General features: G+C 41.7%; 1 protein-coding gene across 4 annotated transcripts in view; it reads right to left on the bottom strand.

Annotated features, from left to right (window-relative positions):
• The window catches only part of TAFA2 (TAFA chemokine like family member 2), a 285,517-nt gene that overhangs the window by 64,047 nt on the left and 193,682 nt on the right, over positions 1–27,788 (bottom strand). For all 4 annotated transcript variants that reach the window (XR_012904382.2, XR_012904380.2, XR_012904378.2 and 1 more), the window contains exon 2: positions 21,036–21,142. Coding sequence is in view for 1 of the 4 variants with exons in the window: in XM_075930749.2 (XP_075786864.2) it covers positions 21,036–21,142 (107 nt within the window). In the remaining 3 variants the exon portion in view is untranslated. The remainder of the gene's footprint in view (positions 1–21,035; positions 21,143–27,788) is intronic.

The raw sequence follows: 27,788 nt of genomic DNA on the forward strand, positions 1-27,788 counted from the left end.
GGAGTACTGTGTCCCGTTCTGGGCGCCACATTTCAAGAAAGATGTGGAGAAATTGGAAAGGGTACCGAGAAGAGCGACAAGAATGATTAAAGGTCTAGAGAACATGACCTATGAAGCCAGGCTTCATGAACTGGACTTGTTTAGTTTGGAAAAAAGAAGATTAAGGGGGGACATGATAGCGGTTTTCAAATATCTAAAAGGGTGTCACAAGGAGGAAGGAGAAAATTTGTTCCTCTTGGTTTCTGAGGACAGGACAAGGAGTAATGGGCTTAAAGTGCAGCAAGGGAGGTTTAGATTGGACATTAGGAAAAAATTCCTAACTGTCAGGGTGGTCAAATATTGGAATAAATTGCCAAGGGAGGTGGTGGAATCTCCCTCTCTGGAGATATTTAAGAACAGGTTAGATAGACATCTGTCAGGGATGGTGTAGACGGAGCTTGGTCCTGCCTTGAGGGCGGGGGGCTGGACTCGATGACCTCTTGAGGTCCCTTCCAGTCCTATGATTCTATGATCCAACATGGCAGATAAAGGTCAGTGGAGAAGTGTGTCATTTTCCTGGACAGCTGCAGATGAGCAAGTGGAAAATCAGTGAAGACTGCAGCTGGGTTCCATAATATCCTCCACACTAAAGTAATCTCATTAGAGAGCTGGATGAGAGGCCCCAAAAGCCGTGACAGCTGGTGGAAGCTTTGGCAACATGACTCCAATAGAGCCCCAATGTGAGGAAGCCTGAGGGCAGAAGGTCCTAGAGAGCGAACAGAGGCATAATGATGGCTGGGGAATCTGTAGGTCAGAACCCACTGTACACTCCACCAGAAGACAAATTCTCCTAACCCAGATCGCTTTCAGGACTGCGGCCTAAATTTGTATCAATAATGGCTCACTAAATTAAACTTATAAACACGGTAATGATCTTAAATGTGCAATTTGAGAGGAAATGGTAAATATAGCATAAAACTGTCATATCTGGACTTTCTAAAAACTGTTTTAATTGCTCAAAGATTTCAGTTACTGAACACTTTGGAAACAATGCTGCAAGAGTTTTTTAAGAAAGTGGGGAGGGGAATCTATCTATTTTAGAAATGTGCATCTGTCTGTCTGTCCATCCGTCTATTAATCTGTTCCAGGACTCCTCCTAAATGGTAAGAACTAGGACTATGAAATTTGGCGCACAGCTTCCTCTTATCCTAACTTAGAGCAAGGTCAGGGTTTGATTGAGCCAAGAAAATGAGATCTTCCTGGAATGGGATTGTTTTCCATAACATAGAAAGGGAGGGGGCTGATTGGAGGGAAAGTGATACTGCAGGATGACCACTGCGGGCATCTGCACCACCAAGGAAGTGGTCAGCTAGGGCTGGGCCTCAGCATCTTGTCAGCCACCAGAACAGGTTAGTGGCATTGCTGCCCCTAATTCCTCCCCCTGATCCTTGGCTGCTGTACTGGAGAGGGGTGGAGTCCTGCTGGACAGGGGGAAGAGAGAGAAAGCCCTGCTAGATGGGGGTGAGTGAGAGGGAGAAAGCCCTTCCATAGCGGGGGGATGGGAGAGAGAGAAAGCCCCTCCTGATGGGTTGGTAAGGAGAGAGCCCTACTACACAGGGGGTTTGAAGGAGAAAGCCCTGCTGGTCGACAGCCCCACTACTCCCTGGGGGTATGTCTACACTACCCCCCTAGTTCGAACTATCTGTACGCTATCTGTACTAGAAGCCCAATCCGAACTATCTAGTCCGTGCCGCGTGTAGCCGCGCGGCACGGGGTTCGCACTAGCCGGCTTTTAAAAATGGCGGCACCGGCTTTATGCTAATGAAGCCCGGGAAATTCAAATCCCGGGCTTCATTAGCAAGTTCGGTATGCATACATTACCCCCCTAGTTCGAACTAGGGGGGTAGTGTAGACATACCCTGGAAGAGCCACAGTCTTTCCCCCAGCATGATCACCCCCAAGCATGCCCACCCCCCAGCAAGCCTTCAAAGTCCCTCTTCCCCGTAGGCCCAGCCCAGAAACCACCACCAAGTCCAGCCAAGGGATGTAATCGTGTAGGCGATTAACCAATGAACCGATAAGCAAAACCTTATAGGTTAATGCTATAGAACACACACATTCCCTCCTCCCTACCACCACCACCACCCATTACCAGTAAATTTTTTAGGAGGCTGGCCAGCAGCCCAGCTCAGTCCCAGCTTGCACTGGGTCCTGGACCTACCCCTCCTGCAACTCTGCATTTAAAGTGTATTAGGAGCCAAGCAGGCAGGCAGCCCAGCTCAGTTCTGGTTCGTGCCAGGTCCGGGAGCTCAGACCTCTTCCCCCTGGACAGCGGCTGCATGGAGACTATAGAATTGTCGACTAACCAACAGAATCTATGAGGTTAATCGACTATTAAATTAACTGATATTTAACATCTCTAGTGCAGCCTACATAGTCCCCTCTACTGTGGGCCCATCTCAGCCTGGCCCCCAGGACAATCCAGCGAGCAAGGTGTGTTTCCCTCATACCCTTGCTGCCTCGGGCTGCCCTCAAGAAGCAAGGAGCCACTCCCATGCCCAACCCTCTGAGCTCCCCCTCTTCCCAACCCCTTGCCCCGATTCCTGCACCCCCTCCCATCCTTTGCCTGAGCCCCTCCTCATCCCCAACCCTCATTCTCAGACACCCTCACATCCCTAACCCCGTGCCCTGAGCCGCTTCTCAACCTCCCACTCGGACTCCTTCACCCCCCACACCACCAGCCCCCTGCCCTTAAGGACCTGGGCAACACCATGTATGTCTTCTAGTAAAGCTATAATTAGGACCCTACCAAATTCATGGATGTGAAAAACATGTCACGGAACATGAAATCTAATCTCCCCCATGAAAGCTGGGTCTTGTAAGGGAGGGGCAGGTCGAGGGACATATCAGCCGGGGTTTCATACCATGTGACAGGCTTGGGCTGCTAGTCCTAGCCTAGGCTGCAGAGGGATAGGATTTCCATTTCCCCTGTAGGGGCATTCCCAGAGCCAAGTCAAGTTTACCTCTGGGAACCTCCCTGAGCTGCAGGAAATGGTGAGAGTCTAGTTTTGAAGATAGCACATAAGTGAGGATAGCGGTCAGATCCCAACTTGGGCAGAAGGCTGCTGGGAAACCCCAGGCCCATGCCCCCAAACTCTGTAACCCTCACTTCTGCATCGCTGATGCTGGATTTAGAGCTCTCTGGCTGCCCAGCTCTAAAGGTAGCACCTCTGTCGACCAAGACACAGAAGTAAGGGTAGCAATCCCACAATCCCATGCAATAGGGTAGCAATCCCACAATCCTCCCCACGTACCCCTTTTAGGTCAAAACCCCCATGGTTACAATACCTTGAAATTTCAGATTTAAACATTTTAAATTTTGAAAGTGCCTATTTTTAAAATTTTATGACTGTGATATTGACAAAAATGGACCATACATTTTATAAGGCTCTAGCTATAATACCAAAAGATGCCAGGGAAAGGATTCAAAGTCCTAGATCTAAAGATTTAACTATCAAGATTTTTCACTATAGTGAAAATGTGGGAAATGAGAGCACAATAGACAAAATGTAAAGACTATTTTAGCATTGCTTGAAGTCAGCTGCCATTATCATCAGCAGAATCACAGATGATCTGTTTACTATAAAGCAGGGGTGGGGGACATTTTTTGAGCCGGGGGACACTGACCCACAGAAAAATGTGTCAGGGGCTGCACACAACTGAGAAACAAACAAAAAAACACCCCTCACCAGCGTGGATCCATGCAAGCTGGGGCTACATCTGGCCCCCGGGCCTGAGGTTTCCCGCTCCTGCTATAAAGTGTGGGAGTAAAAAAGGTATGTGCCAAACTTTATTCAGGAGGCATACACTGTGCTTGAACCTCATGTATATATACAAACGCAGATTAATGGGATAAGCTCATACCAATAATATTAAAAAGAACTTATATTGTGCTAAATGGTATTATGTATGATAGTACGATGTAAAATGGTATTACTTTTAAAAAGGTACTATTTGTGTAAACCACCATCAATAGGTATCATTAGAAAATTTAAAATCACTTCCCTTGGTATATATGGCATCTATGTTATCTATATGGAACTGGAGATTCCATGGTTTTGCAATCAAGGTGGATAATTGCTATTTTTAAAGGTGCTCTGCAAATTTGAATATTTTTCTTTCCTTCTCTAGAATACAAAGAAAGATAAAGATTTATATTTATGCAGATGACAAATTTGGAATATGATTGTTTAAAATTGACTGTTTTTTTCTTAAAGAACTTACAAACCAAAAAAAATAACTACAGATATATACAAATATTTTCTATATTCATGGAATGAAAGTGAACATGCTAAGGAGTTCACAAAATGGGCTGTCCTCTTGAGCAAGGTGATAGGTATTTTATCTTTAAGACAACAGGATTAATTGAATAAGTCTGGAGATGCAGAAGGTACTTTTAATTTAAGTTCTTATAAGATCACTCATCCCTGGGTATCTGGGCATAACCTACCTGCCATCTCTAGAAATAAACTTAAAAGGAATCTCTCAGAATATATTGTTTAGAACATATTGGACTCTGACTCATAAAGAATGCAGGTATCATCAGCACAAGTTATAAATGTGGGAGTTGTGAACCTGGAAAAGCAGATTTTATTCCTATATTATGGAAATGTTCATCTGTTTACTTATTATAGGAAGAAATAACAACATGCTTAGCACAATATCAAGTTTTTAAATCTTAACATCTTTGTAATCTGCTAGTAACAAAGAGTGGGGGGGGGGGGAGTTAATCTTCCAAAATGGAAATCAGCTATAGAAATTACAGTTGTTGATTGGAATATATGCCTGAGTGATCTAGCTATTCTAGAGAAGATAACATTACAAATAAATGAAAAACCTAAGAATATTAAGAAATATGCTATTGTTTATAAAAATTATGATTAAATGTATAACTAGAAAATAGGACAATCTTTGATGGAATAATCTTATTGGAACTATCAGTGAATATTTGTATGTATTTAAGCACAGGTCTGGTACTCCTGCTCATGAAAAACAGCATGGAGTTTTACATAAAGATTACAGGGGCAGACCAAACTGAATAATTTTCAGGTTATTACTCTTCTTCACACTTGCACTTGAAAAACAATAAGGAGCCAAATTCATAACCAGTAAGCATAAATTCATATTTTCTTTAAATTATCACTCCAAGGAAAAAACATTTATCATGGCAACTATTAATGACTATGTGATCAACAGCAGAGGCAATAAACAAGAAAAGCAGACATAACTCTGCTTTTGTCCTGATTCTTTTGTACATAAATCCCTGTAATCTATTGTAGTTATATGGCTATAGTTGTAAGAATGAATGTAATTTCTTCTCTTTTATGCAGTAACAGAAGTCCAGTAAATTTTGATCTTTAGTTATTATCCACTAAGCTCTAAATTCTAACAGATATTATATTGAAGTGTAGTAATTCAATAACAGACATTGACACTAAACGGTCTGGTAGACTATCTTCTAGTCTATTTCTCAAGTATACTAAAAGTGCTGGTATCCAGCATGTTGAGTGAATGGGGGGCAGGATGCCAGTTAATTGAATATTTTGGTTAACTGAGAGCTATACTTTACTAATAGAATACTAATTTTCAGAAAATTAGAATACAATAAAATGAATGAAATATAAAATAGTCTACAGGTACTCACCAATCCAGTAGTGGCATTACTGCACTATGGAGTGGTTGGTTTCTTGAAGCACTTAGGTGTATACAGGTAATGTGTTTTGTACAGTAGGTTATTTTATGACACTAAATATCACTATGGGCAGCGCATGGCATACACCCAGATCACTAAAAATACACTTAACACTAAAGCTATTCTGAGCATAATTTATTCTTTCTTTGATAATTCAGAAGGCACTTCAGGATCTTGAAATGTCTCAGGGTCATTATTATCAACATCAATTATCACTGTAGATGTAGAAGGTTAGGAGGTTTGGCTGAATCTGCAATGACCCTCTGACATACCCTGGATACTGCTTTTGTGAGAAAAAAAAGATTTCATCTTCCTTACTTCTCTTCTTCCTCTTTTGCATAGGAGTAAAGAACAGAATGTGCAATTGCCTAATGTTCTGGGCAGTACTCCAGTCCTAATTATTAGGTGGAAGACTTTTATTAAGAGATATCAGAAATGCCAGTTAATTGAGCTCTCTGGTTAACTGAGTGCCGGATAACACAGCTTTTACTGTAAATGGTGATTTTGGGTCAGGTTCTGGAGTTCTCAAAAAAAATACTTTTGGGTGGCAAATTATCCAATGCTGACTGAGTGAGTGGAACTGGATAATTTCCATCCCAACATGAAAGAACTGGAATGTGAGATTGCTACTCCAGTAACAATTATCTTTCATAAATCTATCTATTTGGGGATAGTACATCTGACTGGAGAATAGCTAATATCATTCTTATAATTATGAAGGCAATTACAGATGTTTAGTCTAACCTGAGCCTTACACAAGATTTTGGAACACATTGTGAAGAAAAGAATAATTAAATTCATGGAAGTAAATGGAAAAGGGGAAGTAAATGCAATATGGGTATTAGCAGACTAACCTAATTTTCTGTCTTTGAGAAAATGACTGATATTTTAGATAAGGGAAATACAACAGATGTAATATACTTGCACTTCATTAAAGCATTTGACACGGTAGCACATGGGAAATTATTAATTAATTTAGAGAAGGTAGGGATCAATACAAAAACTGTGAGGTGGATAAAAAACTGACTAAAGGAGAGAAAGCAATAGGTTGTGCTGAAAGGTGAACATCAGACTGGAGGGACGTTACTAGTTAAGTTCCTGAAGGTTCAGTCTTCAAACCAATCTTATTCAATACTTTTATTAACGATCCTGGCACAAAAAGTAGAAGTGTACTAATGAAACTTGCAGACGATATGAAATTGGGAGGCTTTGTCAATGCAGAGAAGGATGATAATAGTATCCAGGGACTTCTGGATGACCTTGGAGACTGGAGTAATAGAAATGGGTTGAAATTCAATAATGCACCATGTGATCGTGCATTTGTGATCTAATAATAAGAATTTCTGCTATAAGCTGGGGCTTAACACAACCAGCTGCCAATGTGATGCAGCTATGAAAAAGGCAAATGTGACCCTTGGATATATCAAGCAAGAGATTTCCAGTAGTTATAAAGGAATATTAATACCATTGTACAAGGCACTGGTAAGACTTCATCTGGAATACTGCCTACAATTCTCGTCACCCGTGGTTAAGAAAGGTGAATTCAAACTGAAACAGTTGCAGAGAAAAGCTACTGGGACAATCAGGAGAATGGAGGGTCTCCCTTATGAAAGGAGACTGAAAGAGCTCATCGTCTTTAGCCTAGCAAAAAGAAGGCTGACAGGCAATATGATTGTTCTTTATAAACGATGTGGGGGATAAACACTGGCAAGGGACAAGAGCTATTTAAGCTAAAGAAGATATTAACACAAGAACTAATGCATATAAACTAGCAATGGGCAAATTCATGCTGGAAACTAGAAGAGAGTTGCTAACCAAAGGACTGAGATTCTGGTACTGTCTACCAATATCTTATTGTTTCTGTATTAATCCATGGTATGCCCACATCTTGAATACTGTGTACAGATGTGATCATCTCATCTCAAAAAAATACACTGGCATTGGAAAAAAGTTCAGAAAAAGGGCAACAAAAATGATCAAGGGTTTGGAAGGCTGTCATATGAAGAGAGATAAAAAAGGGTGGGATTTTTCAGCTTAGAAAAGAGGAGAATAAGGGGGGATATGATAGAGGTCTATAAAATCATGACTGCTGTGGAAAAAGTGAATAAGAAAAAATTATTTACTTATTCCCACAATATAAGAACTAGGGGGTCACCAAGTGAAATTAATAAGTAGCAGGTTTAAAACAAACAAAAGGAAGTATTTCTTCATGTACAGTCAACCTGCGGAATTCTTTCCCAGAGAATTCTGTGAAGACTAGGACTTTAACAGGGTTCAAAAAATAACTAGATAAATTCATGGAGGTTAGGTCCATCAATTCTTATTAGCCAGGATGGGTAGGGATGGTGTCCCTACCATCTGTTTGTCAGGAGCTGGGAATGAGTGAACGGGGTCAGATCACGTGATGCTTATCTGTTCTGTTCATTCCCTCTGGGACACCTGGCATTGGCCACTATCAGAAGACAGGATACTGGGCTAGATGGACCTTTGGTCTGACCCAGTATGGCTGTTCTTATGTTCTTTCAGAAGGTTCTCAGAATGTGTAATGGTGTATTTGCCATGGTACTCAGCATCTTGAGGTCTCTAAATATCAAACCCAGAAACTTTTTAAAATGCTGTTTAATGCTGTACAGTAACAATGTTCAGTTAATACTTTTAACAATTTGGGCCAATATACTCCATCTAACATAATAAAAGAAGATAAATTATTTTATGTGAATAAACTGCCAAAATAAAATAAATGAATCCCATCTGACCACATTTAGCAAACTCTTCAAAACCTTCCGACCTTATGGCTTTTACACCATTCACAGTGTCACATGTGCACCTGCAATCAACCCCCCCAAATATGTACCCCACATAACCTTCTACAGTAATAACATAAGAAGGGACTTACTGGGTTAGACCAAAAGTTTATTTAGCCCAGGATCTGATCTTCTAACAGTGGCCAACGGCAGGTATTTCAGAGGGAATGAACACAACAAGTGATATATCCACCACTGTTGCCTACTCCCAGCTTCTGGCAAACAATGGATAGGGACAACATTGTTTCAGTGCAGTAAGGAAGATGGGCCTGAGACTCCAGGAACTCCCCTGAGGATTTTGCTGTTGCCAGTGTATTTTACGCACAGGTACTCAGAAAGTACAGTGATGTGCATCAGTACAAAACCTTAACGTTTTGAAATCTGCCTGAATAGAGTGCAGCGGAGAATATCTAGGGTTAACTCTCAATTGTTAATTTCCGTTGGTTCTTTCTTGAACCTCTAAAGAACTCCTTTCAGCAATAAAGCATCTTTTTTTGTATCTTAATAGAATGAAATCAGCACAGAAGCACAAAGGTGATATGGTAATTTTCAGTTTTCAAAAATCTTCTCAAATGGTCAAAACTGTTGAGAATCATTAGGAAAAGAATAAATAATAAGATAAAATATCATATGGCCTCTACATAAGGCCATGTTATGTCTACATTTTGAATACTATATGCAGACGCGGTTGCCCCATGTCCAAAAATATGCATTGGAATTGGAAAAGTTTCAGAAAAAGGCAACAAAAATGAACAGGCTTCCATATTAGCGATTAATAAAACTGGGACTTTTCACCTTAGAAAAGAGGTGATGATGGGGAAATATGATAAATACCTATAAAATCATGACTGGTGTGAAGAAAGCAAGTATTATTTATTCTTTCACATAACGCAAGAACGAGGGGGCCACCAAGTGAAATTAATAGGCAGCAGGTTTAAAACAAACAAAAGGAAGTATTTCTTTACACATTGCACAATCATCCTATAGAACTCTTTGCCAGAGGTTGATGAGAAGACCAAGACTATAACAGGATTCAAAAAACTAGATAAATTCATGGAGGATAAGTCCCTCAATGGCTGCTAGGAATGGTGTCCCTAGCCTCTGTGTATCAGAAGCCAGGAATAGGTGACAGGCGAGGAATCATTTAATGATTACCTGTTCTGTTCATTTCCTGTGGGATACCTGGCATTGGCCACTGTAGGAAGACAGGATACTGGGCTAGATGGACCTTGGTCTGTCCAGTGGCCATTTTTATATTCTTATGTGATTCGGTTTTATATGTATAGCGCTAACAAGATTTCCCTTGGGATAGGTTACACTGCCTTTGCAACTTTCTATTTCATTTAAGTCTATGTACAACTAAAGTTTTATTACATTTGTACCTTGTTAATTTAAATTAATATTTTCTTGCCTCTACAATATTGTCAACAAGAAGCCAATAAAGTAAATTACCAGAATCAGTAATCAGTTTCTAAAAATATCTGTAATGTGTATTCTTAATATAAACTGTTAATGTGTGTTTAACTCTGCCAGTGTTATGCAACAGTATACATGCAAAACATTACAGAGAGCCTTAGAGAATGGATAAAAGACACGGGGCATCAATGACTCAGGCTCATGGAAGAAGGACTGCAGGGATAAAAATAGCAGTGTAGACATTCAGGGTGTCTCTAAACTACATGGCTCCATCAATGGAGCCATGTAGATTAGGCTGATCAGCAAAGGGAAATGAAGCCGCGATTTAAATAATCGCAGCTTCATTTAAATTTAAATGGCTGCCGCGCTGAGCCGACAAACAGCTGATCAGCTGTTTGTCAGCTCAGCACGCTAGTCTGGACGCTCCTGCACCAACCTGAAAGCCCTTTATCAACCTCCCCGTTATGCCTCGTAGGATGAGATTTACCGGGGAGGTCGATAAAGGGCTTTCATGTTGGCAGTGGAGCATCCAGACTGCCCTGGTCTGCTGACAAACAGCTGATCGGCAGAGTGGGGCAGCCATTTAAATTTAAATGAAGCCACAATTATTTAAATTGCGGCTTCATTTCCCTTTGCCGAACAAACAAATCTACATGGCTCTGTCGACGGAGCCATGTAGTTTAGACATACCCTCAGACATGTGCTCAGGGCTGCCGACAGGGGATGGGGCAAAGGGAAAAGTTGCCATGAGGCCCAGTGATTTAAAAGAGCCTGAGGCTCTGGGCCCTTTAAATTACTGGCACAGACCCACATGGCATGGTCTGGGCAGCACTGAGGTTTCTGTACATGAACACAAGAAGCCTGGAAAACAAACAGGAAGAATTAGAAGTCCTGGAACAGTCAAAGAACTATGATTTGATTGGAATAACACAGCCTTGGTGGGATGACTCACATGATTGGAGCACTATCATGAAAGGGTATAAATTGTTCAGGAAGAACAGGTGGGGGGGAGGGAAAGGCGGAGGAGTTGCACTATATGTAAGAGAGCAGTATGATTGCTCGGAGCTCCAGTATAAAGTGGAGAAAAAGCCTGTTGAGAGTCTTTGGGTTAAGTTTAGAGGTGAGAGCAACAGGGGAGATGTTGTGGTTTGTGGCCACCAGATCAGGAGGATGAGGTAGACGAGGTTTTCTTCAGACAACTACCAGAAGCTCCCAGATCACAGGCCCTGGTTCTCATGGGGGACTTTAATCACCCTGACACCCATTGGGAGACCAATACAGCAGTACGCAGACAATCCAGGAAAATTTTGGAGAATATAGGGGACAACTTCCTGTTACAAGTGCTGAAGGAAACAATCAAGGGTCATGCGCAGCTTGACGTAATGCTCACAAACAGGGAGGAATTAGTAGATGTGGGTGGCAACCTGGGAAGCAGTGATCATGAGATGGTCGATATCAGGATCTTGACCAAAGGAAGAAAGGAGAGCAGCACAATACAGACCCTGGACTTCAGGAAAGTAGACTTTGTTTCCTTCAGGGAACTGATCGGCAAGAGGATCCCCTGGGATGTTAACATCAAGGGCAAAAGGAATCCAGGAGAGCTGGCTGTATTTTAAAGAAGCGTTACTGAAGGCACAGGAACAAACTATCCAGATGCGCAGTAAGAAAAGCAAATATGGTAAGTGACCAGATTGGCTTACTGGGGAAATCCTTGGTGAGCTTGAACACCAAAAGGAAGCTTATAAGAAGTGGAAATTTGGACAGATGACTGGAGGGAGTATAAATATATTGCTCGAGCATGCAGCGGTGTAATCAGGAAGGCCAAAGAGCAATTGGAATTGTAGCTAGCAAGGAATGTGAAGGGTAACAAGAAAGGTTTCTACAGGCATGTTAGCAATAAGAGGGTGATCAGAGAGGGTGTGGGGCCCTTACTGGATAAGGGAGGTAACCTAGTGACATGATGTAGGAAAAGCTGAAGTACTCAATGATTTTTGCCTCTGTCTTCACAGACAAGGTCAGCTCCCCGACTACTGCACTAGGCAACACAGTATGGGAAGGAGGTGGAGAAAGTACAGGTTAAGAGCTATTTAGAAAAGTTGAACGTACACCAAATCCATGGGGCTGGATCTAATGCATCCGAGAGTGCTGAGGGAGTTGGCTGATGTGATTACAGAGCCATTAGCCATTATATCTGAAAATTGTGGGATCAGGGGAAGTCCAAGATGACTGGAAAAAGGCAAATGTAGAGCCTATCTTCTAAAAAGGGAAGAAGGACAATCCAGGGAACTACAGACTGGTCAGCCTTACCTCACTCCCTGGAAAAATCATGGAAGGAATCCTTAAGGAATCAATTTTGATGCACTTGTAAGAGAGGAAAGTGATCAGGAATAATCAACATGGATTCACCAAAGACAAATCAAGCCTGAGCAACCTGGTTGCCTTCTATGACAAAGTAACTAGCTCTGTGGATATGGGGAAGGTTGTTAGTATGATATACCTGGACTTTAGCAAGTCTTTTGCTAAAGATATGGTCTCCCACAGTATTCTTGCCAGCTAGTTAAGGAAGTATGGATTGGATAAATGGACCATTAGGTGGATAGAAACTTGGCTAGATTGTCAGGCTCAATGAGTAGTGATCAATGGCTCGATGTCTGGCTGGTGGTCAGTATCAAGCAGAGTGCCCCAAGGGTTGGGACTGAGGCTGGTTTTTTTCAATATCTTTATTAATGACCTGGAAAAGGGGATGGATTGTACCCTCAGCAAGTTCGCAGATGATAGGAAGCTAGGGGGAGAGGTAGATCTATTGGAGGTAGGGATAAGGGTCCAGAGTCCAGAGTGACCCAGACAAATTGGAGGATTGGACCAAAAGAAATTTGATGAAGTTCAACAATGACAAGTGCAGAGTCCTGTGCTTGGGACAGAAGAATCCAAAGCACTGTTACAGGATGGGGTCCAACTGGCTAAGCAGCAGTTTGGCTTGACAAAGCCCTGGCTGGGAGGATTTAGTTGGGGTTGATCCTGCTTTGGACAGAGGGTTGGACTCAATGACCTCCTGAGGTCTCTTCCCACCCTAAGATTCTGAGGGCTGGTTGCCCTAACTCTGTCCCTTCTGCCTGAGACCCCTCTCCTTTTGGGAGCTCCAGAGCTGCTCAAGCTGCAGCCCAAGCTAGAAAACCCTTCCTCGCGTTGCAAATTTTCAGAGCCAAGACTCCAGTCCCAGCCCAAATGTATATACTGCACTTTGGGGCCCTGTCAGTTGACCCAGGTTGCAGGATTCAGTGTTACCGGTCTTTTTTCGTTCTTTTCAGTGTATGCACACCCTTCAGATGTGCATACAGTAGTAAACTCAACACACAGAACTGGATGACTCCTAGACACAGAGTTCTTAAAGGCAGGATTGCACTTTAAATGCTGCATTGGTATAACTGCATTAATGCCACAGCACTGCTGTAACGCTTAAGTCAGGGATTCCCAACCTGGGGTATGCGTACCCCAAAGGGGTACGAGAAGCTTGTCAAGGGGATACAGGGAATATTTGGTAAATAACTAGATTATCCTAATTGAAATATTCCAAAAGTAGTAGTGTTAGTGAAAAAAGCTGTGGATTCTAGAGTCTAGAATTTATTTCCTTTCATATTGAATATAGGGTACGGGAAGGTTTACTAAAAGCCAAGGGAGTACGGGGACCAAAAAAGGTTGGGAACCCCTGGCTTAAGTGAGGACACTCCTACGCTGATGAGAAAGTTTCCCCCCTTGGCAGAAGATATCCACCTTTCTGAAAGCAGTGGCTACTCTGATGGAAGATAGTCTCCTGTTGACATTGCACTATACGCATGTGGGAATGGGAGGGAGAGTCAATGTAACTGTAAAGTTGTACGTTTTTATACACCGGAAAGACAGATATGCCTAGATAGGTCTATAGGGTAGATCTGGCCAAAGAGAAGAAATTTTGTCCAAAGGAAAAGGCTGCTCCCACAACAAAAGGCTAAGCTCTCTAAGCCACAGCCCAGATCAGTAGCAGTTCCTAGAGACATTGTACCAGATTCATTCGCACACTTCAGCTGCTTTATGATGCTCTGATGATGCAGTACATCTATAAACCTGGCATACCCCAGCCCATAAGCCATATCAACAGTGGCTTTGCATCACTGGAGCAGCTCAAAGTAGCCACTGTATGTATGTCAGTGTATTTAATCCATTGTGTCTGAGAGCGATACAAAGTAAGGAGAGCACTGGGGCAGCGTCTAGCCATTATTAAACCTTTGAACAAGGTAGGATATTAACTCTCCCCATGACAGTTCAGCATCTCTGCCTAGGGTAGAGCTGCAGGGTAGGACAGAATCATGATCCTGAACCAATGGGGTTTCAGTGCCATTGCGTAGTCAAGTTCTCCTTTAGAATGCTGGAATCTATCTATCCTCTCCACAAGGTAGAGTTAAAGGTGTCTTCAGCTCTTCCCACAGGTCTAGGCATAGATTAGTCACATTGGTAACTTGTGTCTGCTTTTAAATTCTTTTACTGTAAAGAGATGTACCATTTTAAAAAGTTGGAGTGTTCAAAAATAAATTCACACAGTCCCCATACTACCGCTGATTAAATTATATCGTGCCTCCTTCAGAGTCTGCAGCCTTTTAGCCCATTGTCCACAAAAGCAAACAAAAGACCCTGCACTTTATTCACAAGTTGTTTCAGGGCAAATAGCAATTTATAATCCATTTGTGACAGGAATACAAACCCTGCAACAGGCGAGGGGGAGCTAAACAGCAGCTTTGGTCCCAGACAGACCGGCCTGCTGCACTTCTGAGGCACGACAATCTCAGAGGAGGAACATTAAAAAGAGTGAAGCTCACTTCTGAGGCCTCAGTGTGGGGAGGCAGATGGATGCCTCACTCTCAGCTCCTACAGAGGAACAGAGAAGAGAGCCCAAGAGATGCCTTCAGCTGCCTGTGAGAATAGAGCAATAGAACAGAAATACTGGTGCTGTTCTTTATTTCTACTACTTTTGTTTCTTTTCCTTTGTTATTTTGAGAACAGATGAGGAGTGTGAACCCAGGGCAGACCCTCACTGAGAATTAGTCCCCTGAGGAGAAGATGGGCCAACATAGGAAGTAGCCCAGGTAAGAAGGAAGAAGTCTGATCACAAAGATGCATAGCCACTTGCTAAAAGGGTCCTTGGGCCAGGACCCATAACGAAGGCAGAGGCTGGGTTCCCCTGCGGCCTCTCAGAATACTAGCAGGAAGACCTGGGACCGAAGGGGTCTGAAGGACTACTCTCCCCACAGTATGTGGACAGAAAGCTGAACAGGCTAGACAGAGAGCATGTAGCTCCCTGATGTTTCTATGAGCCCTCAGATCCTGCAATGGTCACAACCCTTGAGTCTGCAGGGTTGTGCCCTGCATCCCAGGGACAAGACATCTGACATCCAAGTGAGTACTATTTGCTGAGAAACAAAGGGAAAGATGATCTAAGAGTCAATCCACTAAAATTCCCTTTGGAACACACCTCACTCTGTCAGAAGCAAGTGTGCACTTGTGGTAACAGGATATACTTTTGGAGCCAAGAATGGGCCTTAGAGCACTGGAACCTAGACTGGGGCAGAAATTCTCTGGGTTGTGTAGTATCCAGGAGTGTTCCGATAAACTCTATCATGTACACAAGTTTTAGAACTGATTTGTCCTAAGTCATAGCCCTAGTGCATTGAAGGTGAACTGAATGATAGTGGTGCTGAGTAGCACTTGAAACTCAGATTGGACTCTTACCAGCCACTTGCCAAGGAGAGGAATACATTAATTCCCAGTCTTCTCAGAAATGCAGCTACAGGTGCCAGGAACTTTGTGAAAACACAAGGGGTTGCTTAGAGGATTAATGAAATATTATGAATTAGTAGTGGTTTCCATTTTCTATAATCTGAGAAACTTCTAGTGATCTGGACAGACTACTATATGGAAGTAAGCATCCTTTAAATCAGAGGTGGCATTTTTATAGGAGATTTTGGAAAGTGGTTAAGGGCTGCACTTTTCTATGAAGGGAGTGCAGGATCTGGGACAGAGGGTGGGTGCAGAAGGGAGCTCGGGGTAGGGAAATGGGGTGCAGGAGGGAGTGTGGGGTCTGAGAGGGAGTTTGGGTGAAGGAGGGGTTGTGACCTGTGGCAGGCAATTGGTGTGCAGGTATCTAGGAGGGGGTTTGGGTGCAGAAGAGGATTCTGGCCTGGGGAGGAGTACAGAAAGGGATGAAGAGGATTTGGGTTTTGATCTTGTGCAGAGGATTGGGGGGCGGCAGGGGGCAGGGACGGGGAGGGAGTATAACATTTCCTATAAGATCCCATATACACTGATTTAAATCCCCTTTATATCTTACTACAGTAGAGCAAAATAATCAGGAGCATGATTATACTTTAAAAAAAATAAAATGATTGCACACCAAGCACAAAACTATATTTTATTTCTTGAATGGAATGACTTTGGGGCCCTTACATTTTATCAACACACAGAAAAGCTTGAGTAATGTTAAGGTTATGGCACAAATGAAAAAAAATAAAGAAATTCTAATTTTAGGGAATTTGACTCCATTTTAGGCTTAGAAACAGTTCTACTTCAGCAATGATCCTATCTCAAAAACAGAGTACCTACAAGGGCATGTCAATATATTTTTCCAAGATGATCATTCCTCATGCTTGAAACCTTAAAAATAGGTTGTGATTTGATGTTCAGCACATCAGTGCATGTTCCTTCTGACAGAGATAGCAGGCCGCCACTGATGCTGAACTGATGTTTGCCTGCCGTTTCTATCAGTGAGCACTATATATTTGCACATTTGTTTGTTCCACAGGAGCTGAGGGGGAGGAGGATCAGTGCCAGTTTAAAAATAAAATACCTTTAAGGATTTCTTTAGATAAAAATCTTCCTCTTAGAGCTACTCTCCAGGTAGATCAGTTTTTAAGCTAGTAACCTTGCCAGTGTTCTTTTAAGACCGATACTCCATTATTTCTTGCCTTCTCATGTGTAGCTCTTGCAACACAAATGGTATCTAATTCTGTGTACTGCTTCACAGACCGCTATGGGTCTGGGATCTTATAGGTAGTCGTCCCTATAATATGAGTCTCTCCCGAGTATTTAAAAAAGAAATAATATTCCTGGTTCAGCCTAGCATGCAGAATCTTTCTTCCCAATAGGTTGCTTGTGTGTGCGTGCATATATGTGTGAGAGGGAGAGCACAAACTTTAGTGAGAGAAAGCTAAGACACAAAAGGTATGTCTACACTTGCAGCCGAATTCGAACTAGGGCTGCAAATGCAGGCATTTGGAATTGCAAATCAAGCCCAGAATTTAAATCTCCTGTGCTTGATTTGCATCTTCCCGGCCGGGTGCCATTTTTTGAAATTTACAAGCCCAAAGTAACTGCCCGCGTCTACACGCGACAGTGAAACGGGAGTTCGAAATAAAGCCCTAGTTCGAACTACCTGTTATTCCTCCTGCAATGAGGTTTAACAGGTAGTTCGAACTAGGGCTTTATTTCGAACGCCTGTTTCACTGTCGCGTGTAGACGCGGGCAGTTACTTTGGGCTTGTAAATTTCAAAAAATGGCACCTGGCTGGGAAGATGCAAATCAAGCACGGGAGATTTAAATCCCGGGACTGATTTGCAATTCCAAATGCCTACATTTGCAGCCCTAGTTCGAATTAGGCTGCAAATGTAGACATACCCAAAGGGAGCTTTGCGTTTAGAGCTGAAATATGTTTTCAGAACACATTGTGAAAGAACATTTCCTGGCCATTGGCCCACCACCAAGAAAGCCTGGCTCCCTCCTGCTAAATAGTTTCTCCTTGGTACTATGAATTCCAGCATCCCTAACAAATGTGGGTCTTTTGAAAGGAAGAACGGCAGCCCTTGAAAAAGCTGAAGCTCAGCCCACTGAGGCCCTTGAGGCTCACCCAGGACCTTCAGCTGGATCCAGAATAATACAGTGATTCAGCACATGGTAAGAAGAATCAAAATGATGTGTTCTCATCACTCCCTCCTACAGCTAGTAGATAGAAAGATTTCAAAAAAAGCTTAAGACGGTATTAACATGTTGATGATCAGAGGCAGATTACTCCCCTTCTTTAAATTCTCACACCCCCTTTCACTTAAGAAATAATGTGGCACTGGCAAAACTGAGGAGTGATGCTGGAGCACTTGATGAGAAGGATATACAGACCCTGGTATTTCTTTCTTACTGAAGGCACTAAAGCTGATGATCACCCAGAGAGGCTTGCAAATATGTTGAAGAACATGACAGATAGGACTAAGTATAAAGGTCTCCAGAGGCAAAATCTCTCCAATGAAACTATGCACCACATAGTTTATATCAATATTGTTCTCATCCCTGGATTCACACACTTGATGGATGCACACAAAGGGGTGGGAGTTGTTGGGAGTGACTTTTATTGTTACGATTCAGCCTATCTTGTACTTAAGGTCTGATTCAAAGAGCGTAACTCCACGTTCTACCTTACTCACTGAGGGGATGGATAAATACCCTCTAACAACTAGCTGAGGCAACACTGGTCCAACAGCATCTTAAAGACAGATTTCAATAATGCAGGTCAAGCTGGATACATCACAGTACATCCCTGACCCTGCCCTGAAGAATAGTCTGAAATTCTCAATCTTAGCTGCTGTAGGCTCAAGAGACATGGTTGTCAATTGGGTCTAAGACTGGCCACAAATGCTTTGCCCCATGGCCTTGTCTTGGTACTGAATTGGAATGTCTCATGTCAGTCATACGCTTTAAATTCGAAGGTGCTGCAAGGCTAAATGTTGAGTTCTCAGAATCAGCTGCTCACAACTCACTGCACTCATTGTTTAAACAACCTTGCGTGGATTAATGTCCGTTTCGTTTCACAAACACTTTCAGGAAAAGAAATGGTTTCAAAGCTGGACCTTAATATGACTAAAGCAATAGAAATATACAGGGTTTTTTTGTTTTTGAAAATGTAGATTATTGATCTAATAGACTGTAACAGCTCTTTCGAAGTAATTAAGGTCTGTCGTGTTAATATGTTATTAGAAACATCTATAAATGAAGATTAATGATGCAACAGGCAATCATGTCTGAAGAAACCATTGTATTACTCCATAACTGTATTCTAAGGTGAATGGTATCAAGACCTCCTTGGGTGCTCCTTAGCTCTTTCCAAGTATAAACCATGGGGGCAATTTTCAAAGACCCATAGAAGAGTTCGGACACAATTTCTGTTGAACGTCAGTAGGACTGATTCTTATTTGTACCTTTGACATCTTCCCATGTATAAGCAATGCAGCTGTTCTGCACGTGTACTGAATCCACACACTAAAAATGTTCATGCAAAGCAGATAGTTTGCTATATTAAATACCACTCGGTCATGTATCTTCCTTTTTATTTTTCTCCACAATATTTGCTAAAGGCCTGTAACATTATAGTTGCGAAAAAGAAAGCTTTTGTTAAGCTATATGAACACTAAATAACCTGGCTTTCCCCTTCCCCTCATATTTGTAAACTAAAAACATCAAAATCAATTTTTTCAAGTTCTCTCTGCTCTAAGTCTGAGACTCAGAATACCAAGTGTGGCCCAGAAAAGAAATAACCCTGTTATGATTTCATTTGTAGGCATGTATCTGAAAAGTTGAACTTAGTGGGCTAGCAATTCCTCTCAGTTACACAGCAGTAATTCCCAATGCACTCTTTGAAAAAAGCTTTTTATAAAAAAAAATACAGCTGGTTTATAACTAAGACAGATTCTTAATATAAGGATCTTTCAGTTACTGTAACAACCACATTTCAACACAGTTTAATCAGGATTTTGGCTGAATTGGGAGCTAACACGAGCATACAAAGTTTTGAACATGGCTCCAAAAGGCATGACCCCACTTTCAGTGGTTTGCTGAACCACATCAGAATCTCTTTTAGCCACAACTAAAGCTTAAAACTAAAGAGTTTGGATAGGTAATGTCTTTGCATCCTAAAATGTTCAAGCAATTATGTATCTAAAAGAAAATATCTTCGCAGTGAAAAAAATCTGCTTGATATAGGAAACATGCTCATAGAATCCTCTTCACACAAAAATCATTATAAAATAAACTTTAATATGGAGAAGCAATGATTTTCTTTATTATGTTACTCCCTACTACTTAACTCCATAATTCTTTCTGACTCTCATCTCCCACATCCAGTTTACTCATGCCATCTAGTTTATACTGAACTGGAATCAAATGATAAATTGTCAGAGTAGACACCAAAGGGGGAGAGGAGAACTCCAAAATCATGCTGCAAAAGCTGCAGTTAGCTTCTGAAATGTAATTGATTATGGAAATAACAGGAAGTTGTCTCCTATTAATTTATGAGTCAAGGAAAGTTGTTTCTTGGATTGGGGCCCCAACCATAAAAAAGAAATAAAAAAGAAGAAATATTTACAAGATGCCAGGAACTGTCAAGCCTCATGTATATATACATTGGAGGCTGGAACTACCAGGAGGAAAGGATAACCACAGTTACTAGAAACACTGTAACACCACCAGTGTTCAAGTATTAGCATGCATAGAGAGGGAAACTGGAAAATAGTGGTGTCCCCCATTTTTTTTTATTGAGGGAATAGACAGTAATAGAGCACACTCTCCAGGAAGTTACCCTTATCAGATAGTCTGTATTCTATAGCAGCAAACATGTTACAAAAGATTATTTTTATGAGGTTCATTTCAAGAACTCACCTACAGCACTTAAATGTTCTGTCTGATGTGTCTATTTTTATGAGGGAAGCTTCTTTATGCATTTACTCATTTTTTCAATATTCTATCTTAGAAAATAAAATGACAGAGCAGCTGCTAACATGAGGCATTTACGACAACTGAATTAGAATACTGTACTTAAATTCACATGGTAGTATTCCTCAAGAAATCGAAATATCCCTGCTCATTCAAAACTTCTCAACACTGATTTGTGGACTAGCTCCCTTGAGAAGGAAATCAGCATAGAAAAAGCTACTTAGGGCCAATACACTAGACAATTCTGAGTCTTGTGGCGTAGGTTACATGTTCCACAATATACTAAATGGAGCAGAATTTCTTACCTTTGTGATGATTTGCTCCAGATGCTAATTTCCCCCACAGAGTTACAACAAATATTATTATTAGCAGTTTTCCTTTTGTTGCTTTCTGTAAGTATCTCTTATTCATCCTGAAAATAAAGAGAAATGCATAAAATAAGTGTTTAAATGAAACTTCTTTTTTCTTTTTACCACTGTAAACTGCAGTTAGTACTTGTAAAAGGTGACTTGATTGATAACACTGACTAAAATCTTTTTGAGGCATAGAAAAGGCTCAACATGGACGGCATCAGCACACTCTCTCCCTCCTCCCCTCCCCCCACCCAAGTCAATGTTTTCCCTTCCTGAGATGGAAGGATCATCTCTAGAACTCATAATTTTTTAGCCTTATATCAGAAAGACATCTCTAATGTCCCAAGCTATGCCCTTCACCAAAGAACCTTCCCAAGAGAAGGCCTCAGTAGAAACCAACCAACTCTCCCGTGAATTTATCCTGGGCAGCCCGTGCCAGCTGAATCATCATGGCTCCACCAAGGTTGATTTGGCCTCTGAATCTACTGCAATGTTTTGTGTATGGCTTTAAGACCACTTGAAACTCTCTGAAACCCTGCATACAAGTCATGATAGATCTAAACAGAATACCAGTAAATGAAGCAACGCACAACATGTGAAAGCCCCATGGTGCTTGATAAACAGGAGGTGGGAGCTGAAGAGCAGACCCAAAAGCCTAGGATTCACCAGTATTATTCTTTCTATCCCAAGGGTGGGAAATAATTTTTAATGGGCCAAAGGCCATAATTCTGTAGAGGGGGGTGTGCAGTCTGGGATGGAGGTTGGGTGCAGAAGGGAACTTGAGATAGGGGACTGGGGTTCAGGAGAGGGGTCTGAGAGGGAGTTTGGGTGAAGAAGGGGGCTGTGATCTGGGGCAGGGACTTGGGGTGCATGGTCTGGTAGAGGGTATGGGTGCAGGAGATGATTTTGGCCTGGGGATGATTTTGGCCTGGGGATGATTTTGTAACTGAGAGGAGCTTTAGGAAGGGATGCAAGGTCTGGGAGGGTATCCTGACCTGGGTGAATGGGGTACAGACTGTTTGGGTGGTGACCTGAGGCAGGAGACTGTGGTGTGGGGAAGGGGTATGGGTGCAGGGGAGGATTCTGGACTTTGGGAGGGGTATACGAGGGGGTGCAGGGTCTGGGAGAGAGTTGTAACTGGGAGAAGGGGGAAAAGGGGTACAGAGGCTTTGGATGTGGCCTAGGATAGGTAGTCAGAGGGGAGGTGCTTACTTTCAGAAACCTGAGGCAGATGGTCTGCTGCAGGCTGCTCACTGCTCCATGTGGCTCTGCTCTGTGCATGAGGGAGAGTTAGAAGGGGGACAGGGAGGGAGGTGGCTTCCCACACTGCCCCTGCTCCCAGCAAAAATTCTTAGCTCCTATTGGCCGGAATCTGAGAGATTGGCCAGTGGCAGCTGAGATATGAGAAGTCTCTCTCATCCTTCCCCAGCCATCCAGAGCAGAGACCAGCTGGCTTTTTAAAGTGTGAGCTGTTCTCTGCCTAAGGGTTCTGGTGAGGCAGCCATGAGCTGGATGCGGTGGCTTGACGGGCCAGATTCAGCCCACTGGCAGCCTCTTACCCACTCCTGTTCTATCACAATGGAAAATAATAGGCAGAAAAAGAATAGGTATCTACCCCACAGCTGCTAAAGTGCGAGCCCTTAAATAGAAGCAGTTGAAAGAGCTCATAGCTCCTGGCCTGCTGCTAAAGTGTTGCCTGGGAGCTGCGGGAAAGTGCTTTCAACTTCTGTTATTTAAAGGCTCTGCCCCTTCCAACCAAGGCCCTGCCCCTTCTTGGGCAGCCTGCAACCACTTTGAATTTTTTTTAAAAGTGGTCCCCCTTCAAAAATTATTGCCCATCCCTGCATTAGCCACTGATGTTGCATAGTTGGCTTTACAGCAATACCTTATGGCCCTGAGACATGATGATGAAATGCAAGATTGAGCATTGATTATATCCGTGCAACTCCATGCAAAGTTGTTAGGCGCCAGAAAACCAACACAGTAGCTCTGGCTCTAGAACTTCAGAATTAGTGTCCTGCAGAGGGCAGCAAGATGTATTATAATGAAACCTGCTCTCACTTTCCTCTCTCCATGCAAGACCCTTACAAAACTGGCCAAGAAACAGTTCTGCAGGATGATCACATTTCTGCTGATAGGTCAAGAGGACAATAATGATTATTCCATACCATTTACATTGAAAAAGCTGGAAACTGGATCATTTGAACTGAATTACTACTATTTGATAATGCTTAGAGCTAAGCTGCCTTTTGTTTCAGAGCAGAAAAATGTGTACTGCTTCAGTACTGTTTTGCAATTTCGACAGTTCTCCCCTACGTCATTCATGAGAAGACAGTATTAAAAAGACACTATTCTCTTTCTCTCTTGCTCTGTTCATGCACAGCACTACCCTGACAACCAAAAGCGCAATGAAAAAAATGACTATACTATCATTCAAAACTAAGCATGAAACTGTAAAATTCCAGATCTATTTGCACTTAAGAGCAATCCAAATTTGTTCTATATCTCTACACCCCTGCACAGGTGTTTACATATCAGGATTCTGCACATTAACGTTGCAGATGGCAAACCCCAAAATTTAAATCTCCTGTCGGCAGGTATGATTGTACTAAACACAGGAGAGATTTCAAATTGAGCCACCTGTAAAAAATATGACTCAAATTAACAGAGAAGATTTTAATCTAACTAAAGTTACATGTACCAAAGCACTCAACACCTGCATTTCGAACAAAGGATTAAATGCTCTTTGACAGAAGTAACACATTTACTATATCAGGGGTGTTCCACAGATATAGTTCCCTTCATAGCTACGTGTTCCTTTCATAGCTACCTGGGAGTAACACTGAACTAGAGGAGTGCAGTAACCAGTATTGTGCTAATAGCTTGTGCACCTGAATGTCTGACTGATTAATAATCTTAGTAGCAATCACAGTACACTATGAACCACACGGCATGTGTGACATTGGTTTGCTCCTCTTTGCACTAACATTCCAGTTCTTTCAGAATGCTGCTGTTTTATTTGCCAACAGCTACAGGTTTCTGAAGTGCCCAAAATTGAAGGGACATTTATTATTTGTCATTATAAAAAAGGAATTAAAAATTTAAACAGAGATAGATGTTCACGACATTGAGGTATAGCCAATTATGTGAACAGTATTGAAATTAATTCTTTCACTTCCAGTCCTCCACTGCAGTTGCTGTGATGCTGGTGCCAATCAAAATTCCATTAAAATGAAGTCTATCTCCCATGCACACCCAGCCTCACTCTAAGGGGATTTGCACCAGTAAGCAAAGAGCTCCCCTGCTCCCCAGCACTGTTTGATGTTACCAGATCCTCTCCACTTCCCCTACAGTGAGACAGACTGTAGACACGGACTACAGAAACTAGCAACAGAGAAAGGCAAAGAGGAGGGGAACAACCAGTTTGCCTGTAAATAGCAGCCTCTTATGGCAGATAACACAGGGAGCAGTTTAAAAAACACACCTCTTTCCTGCTACCAGCCTTACATACAGGACTGTGATGACCTAATACTCAGCAGTCCCAATGACCTACCAATCCTCTAAAAGGGCCGTCCTCACACCAAAAATTAGAGTTTTGAGCTTTGCCGCAATTAACAAAATGGCACCTTCCCTCTCATGCTAACAATGTGTTTTCTCAATCCTGATGGCAATAATAGATTAGAATTTCCACAGGCTAAATAACCAATGTTCACCATACACCACACCTGTGTTGTTTAAAATAAAATAATCAAATGGATGCAATATTTTTAGTGAGCTTATTGGCAATGGAACCATGTCCATCATTACGCACCACAGATCATCCCTCATAGATGTTTATCTAACCTACTCTTAAATATCTCCAATGATGGAAATTTTACCATCTCCACACATAATTTATTCTAGTGCTTAATTACCTTGATGGGGATTTTTTCCTAATGTCCAACCTAAATATCTCTTCCTGCAATTTAAGCCCATTGCTTCTTGTCCTATAAGAGGTTAAAGAGAATTTTTTTCTCCCTTCTCCTTTTAACTACCCTTTTAGGAACTTGAAAGCTGTTATGTACCCTCTTAGTTTTTTCTTCTCCTAATTAAACAAACCCAATTATTTCAGTCTTCCCTTATAGGTCATGTTTTCTAGACCTTTAATCATTTTTGATGCTCTTCTCTGCACCTTCTCCAATTTCTCCACATCTTTCCTGAAGTCTGGTGCCCAGAACTGGACACAATACTCCAGCTGAGGCTTAATCAGTGCAGAGTAGAGCTGAAGAATTACTTCTCATATCTTGTTTACAACACTCCTGTGAATGCATCTCAGAATTACATTTGCTTTTTCATATTGATTCATATTTAACTTGCGGTCCCTTATGACTCCCAGATCTGTTTCTGCAGTATTCTGTTATAGGCAGTAACTTCCCATTTTATATCTGTGATGCTGATTGTTCCTCCCTAATTAGAGTATTGTGCATTTGTCCTTATTGCACTTTATCCTATTTACCTCAGTCCATTTCTCCAGTTTGTCCAGATCATTTTGAATTATGACCCTATCATCCAAAGCACTTGCAACCCCTCCCAGCTTCATATTATCCACAAACTTTATAACCATAATCTAAGTCATCTAAATTATCTAAATCATTGATGAAGATATTGAACAGAACTGGTCCCAAAACTGATCCCTGCAGGACCCCATTCGTTATGCTCTTCCAGCATGACTATGAACCATAGATAACTACTCTCTGAGAATGGTTATCCATCCAGATATGCATCCACCTTATAGTAGCCCCATCTATATTGTCTTTCCCAAGTTTATTGATAAGAAGTGAGATTGTATCATGTGAGACTGTATCAAATGCTTTAGTGAAGTCTAGGTATACCCTGTCTACTGCTTCCCCCTTATCCCACAAGGTTTGTTATCCTATCAAAGAAAGCTATCAGATTGGTTTTCACGCTTTTCAGATCCATGCTGACCAATACTTATCAGTTTATTATCTTCCAGATTCTTTAATTATTTGTTCCATTATCTTTCCTGGATCAGAAAATAAGATGACTGGTTGTCGTTTCCTGAGTTGTCTTTATTTCCCTCTTTATAGATGGGCACTATATTTGCCCTTTTCCAATCTACTGGAGTCTCTTCTATCTTCCATGACTTTCCAACAGTGATAGCTTATGATTCTGAGAATTCTAGGATGCACTTTATCGGGCCCTGGAGACTTGAAGACCTTTTTAAAGTAATTTTTAACTTGCTCTTTTCTTATTTTAACATTTGCACCTACCTCCTTTTCTCCAGCATTCACTATGTTAGGCCTCCAGTCACCACCAACCTTCTTTTTGAAAACCAACACAAAGAAGTTCTTAAGCACCTCTGTCATATCCACACTTTCTATTATTGGTTATCCCTGTTTATTAAACCTACTCTGTCCTTAGTCTTCCTCTTGCTTCTAATATATTTGTACAATGCTTTATTATTATCTCCTATGTTTCTAGCTAGATTGAGCTCATTTTGTGCCTTCCCCTTCTTAATTTTGCCCCATATACTTGTGTTATTTCTCTATATTCATCCTTTCTACTTTGACCTTGTTTCCACTTTTTGTACAACTCCTTTTTGATTTTTAGATCATGTAAGATCTCCTGGTTAAAACAAGATGGTCTCTTGCCATATTTTCTACCTTTCCTATGCAGTGGAATAGTTTGCTTTTGGGCCCTTAATAATGTCCCTTTGAAAAACTGACAACTCTCTTCAGGTGTTTTTCCTCTTAGTCTTGCTTCCCATAGGACCTCCACTACCAGCTCTCTGAGTTTATGAAAGCCTGCCTTCCTGAAATCCACTGTCTTTATTCTGTTGTTCTTTCTTCTACCTTTCATGGTCACTTTCTCCCAAGCTGCCTTCCACTATCAACCAGTTCCTTCTTATTTGTTAAAATAAAATCTAGAACAGCCTTCCCCGTGGTATCTTTCTCTACTTTCTGACATTGAAAATTGCCTCCAATGCAGTCCAAGAACTTGTTGGATAACCTGTGCCTTGCTTTGTTATTTTCCCAACAAATGTCTGGATAGGTGACTTCCCCCATCACCATCACTGCTTTGGATGATTTTGCTTAGGTGGTCTGTAATAGACCCCTCCAATGACAACACCCTTGTTTTTTACCCCTTTTAACCTTACCCCAGAGACTCTCAATAAGTCTGTCTCCGATGTCCATCTCAACCTCAGTCCAAGTATATACATTAATATACAAGCCAACACCTCCACCCTTTTTCCCCCCTAAATATCCTTCCTGAGTAACCTGTATCCTTCTAAACCAATATTTCAATGTGTGTTATCCTACCAAATATATGTGATTTCAACTATGTCATAGTTTGTTTATTTTCTAACATTTCAAGTTCTTCCTGCTTATTCCCCATACTTCTTGCATTTGTATACAGACAACTAAGATGGTGATTTGATTTTGCCCCTAGTTCTGCCTAGTTCTCCCTTAATCCCTGCTATTACAGCCCATGCCCCTCCTCCTGCAGTTTCTGACTCATCTCCCAGGTCTCCATGTCATTAGATTGTGAGCACTCACAGGATCCAAGTACTTGCAGGTGAAAATGTTGTATGTCTTTAAGAAATCATATGCAGCTGAGCAGAGCATATAAGCCATAACTTATACCTTTTTATGTCTTAGTCTTCTAATGAGAGTCAAGGCCTTACTATGCACAGCCACATGGATC

The sequence above is a fragment of the Pelodiscus sinensis genome, chromosome 1 (genome assembly GCF_052426305.1).
Source record: "Pelodiscus sinensis isolate ZL-2025 chromosome 1, ASM5242630v1, whole genome shotgun sequence".
Taxonomy (NCBI): domain Eukaryota; kingdom Metazoa; phylum Chordata; order Testudines; family Trionychidae; genus Pelodiscus; species Pelodiscus sinensis.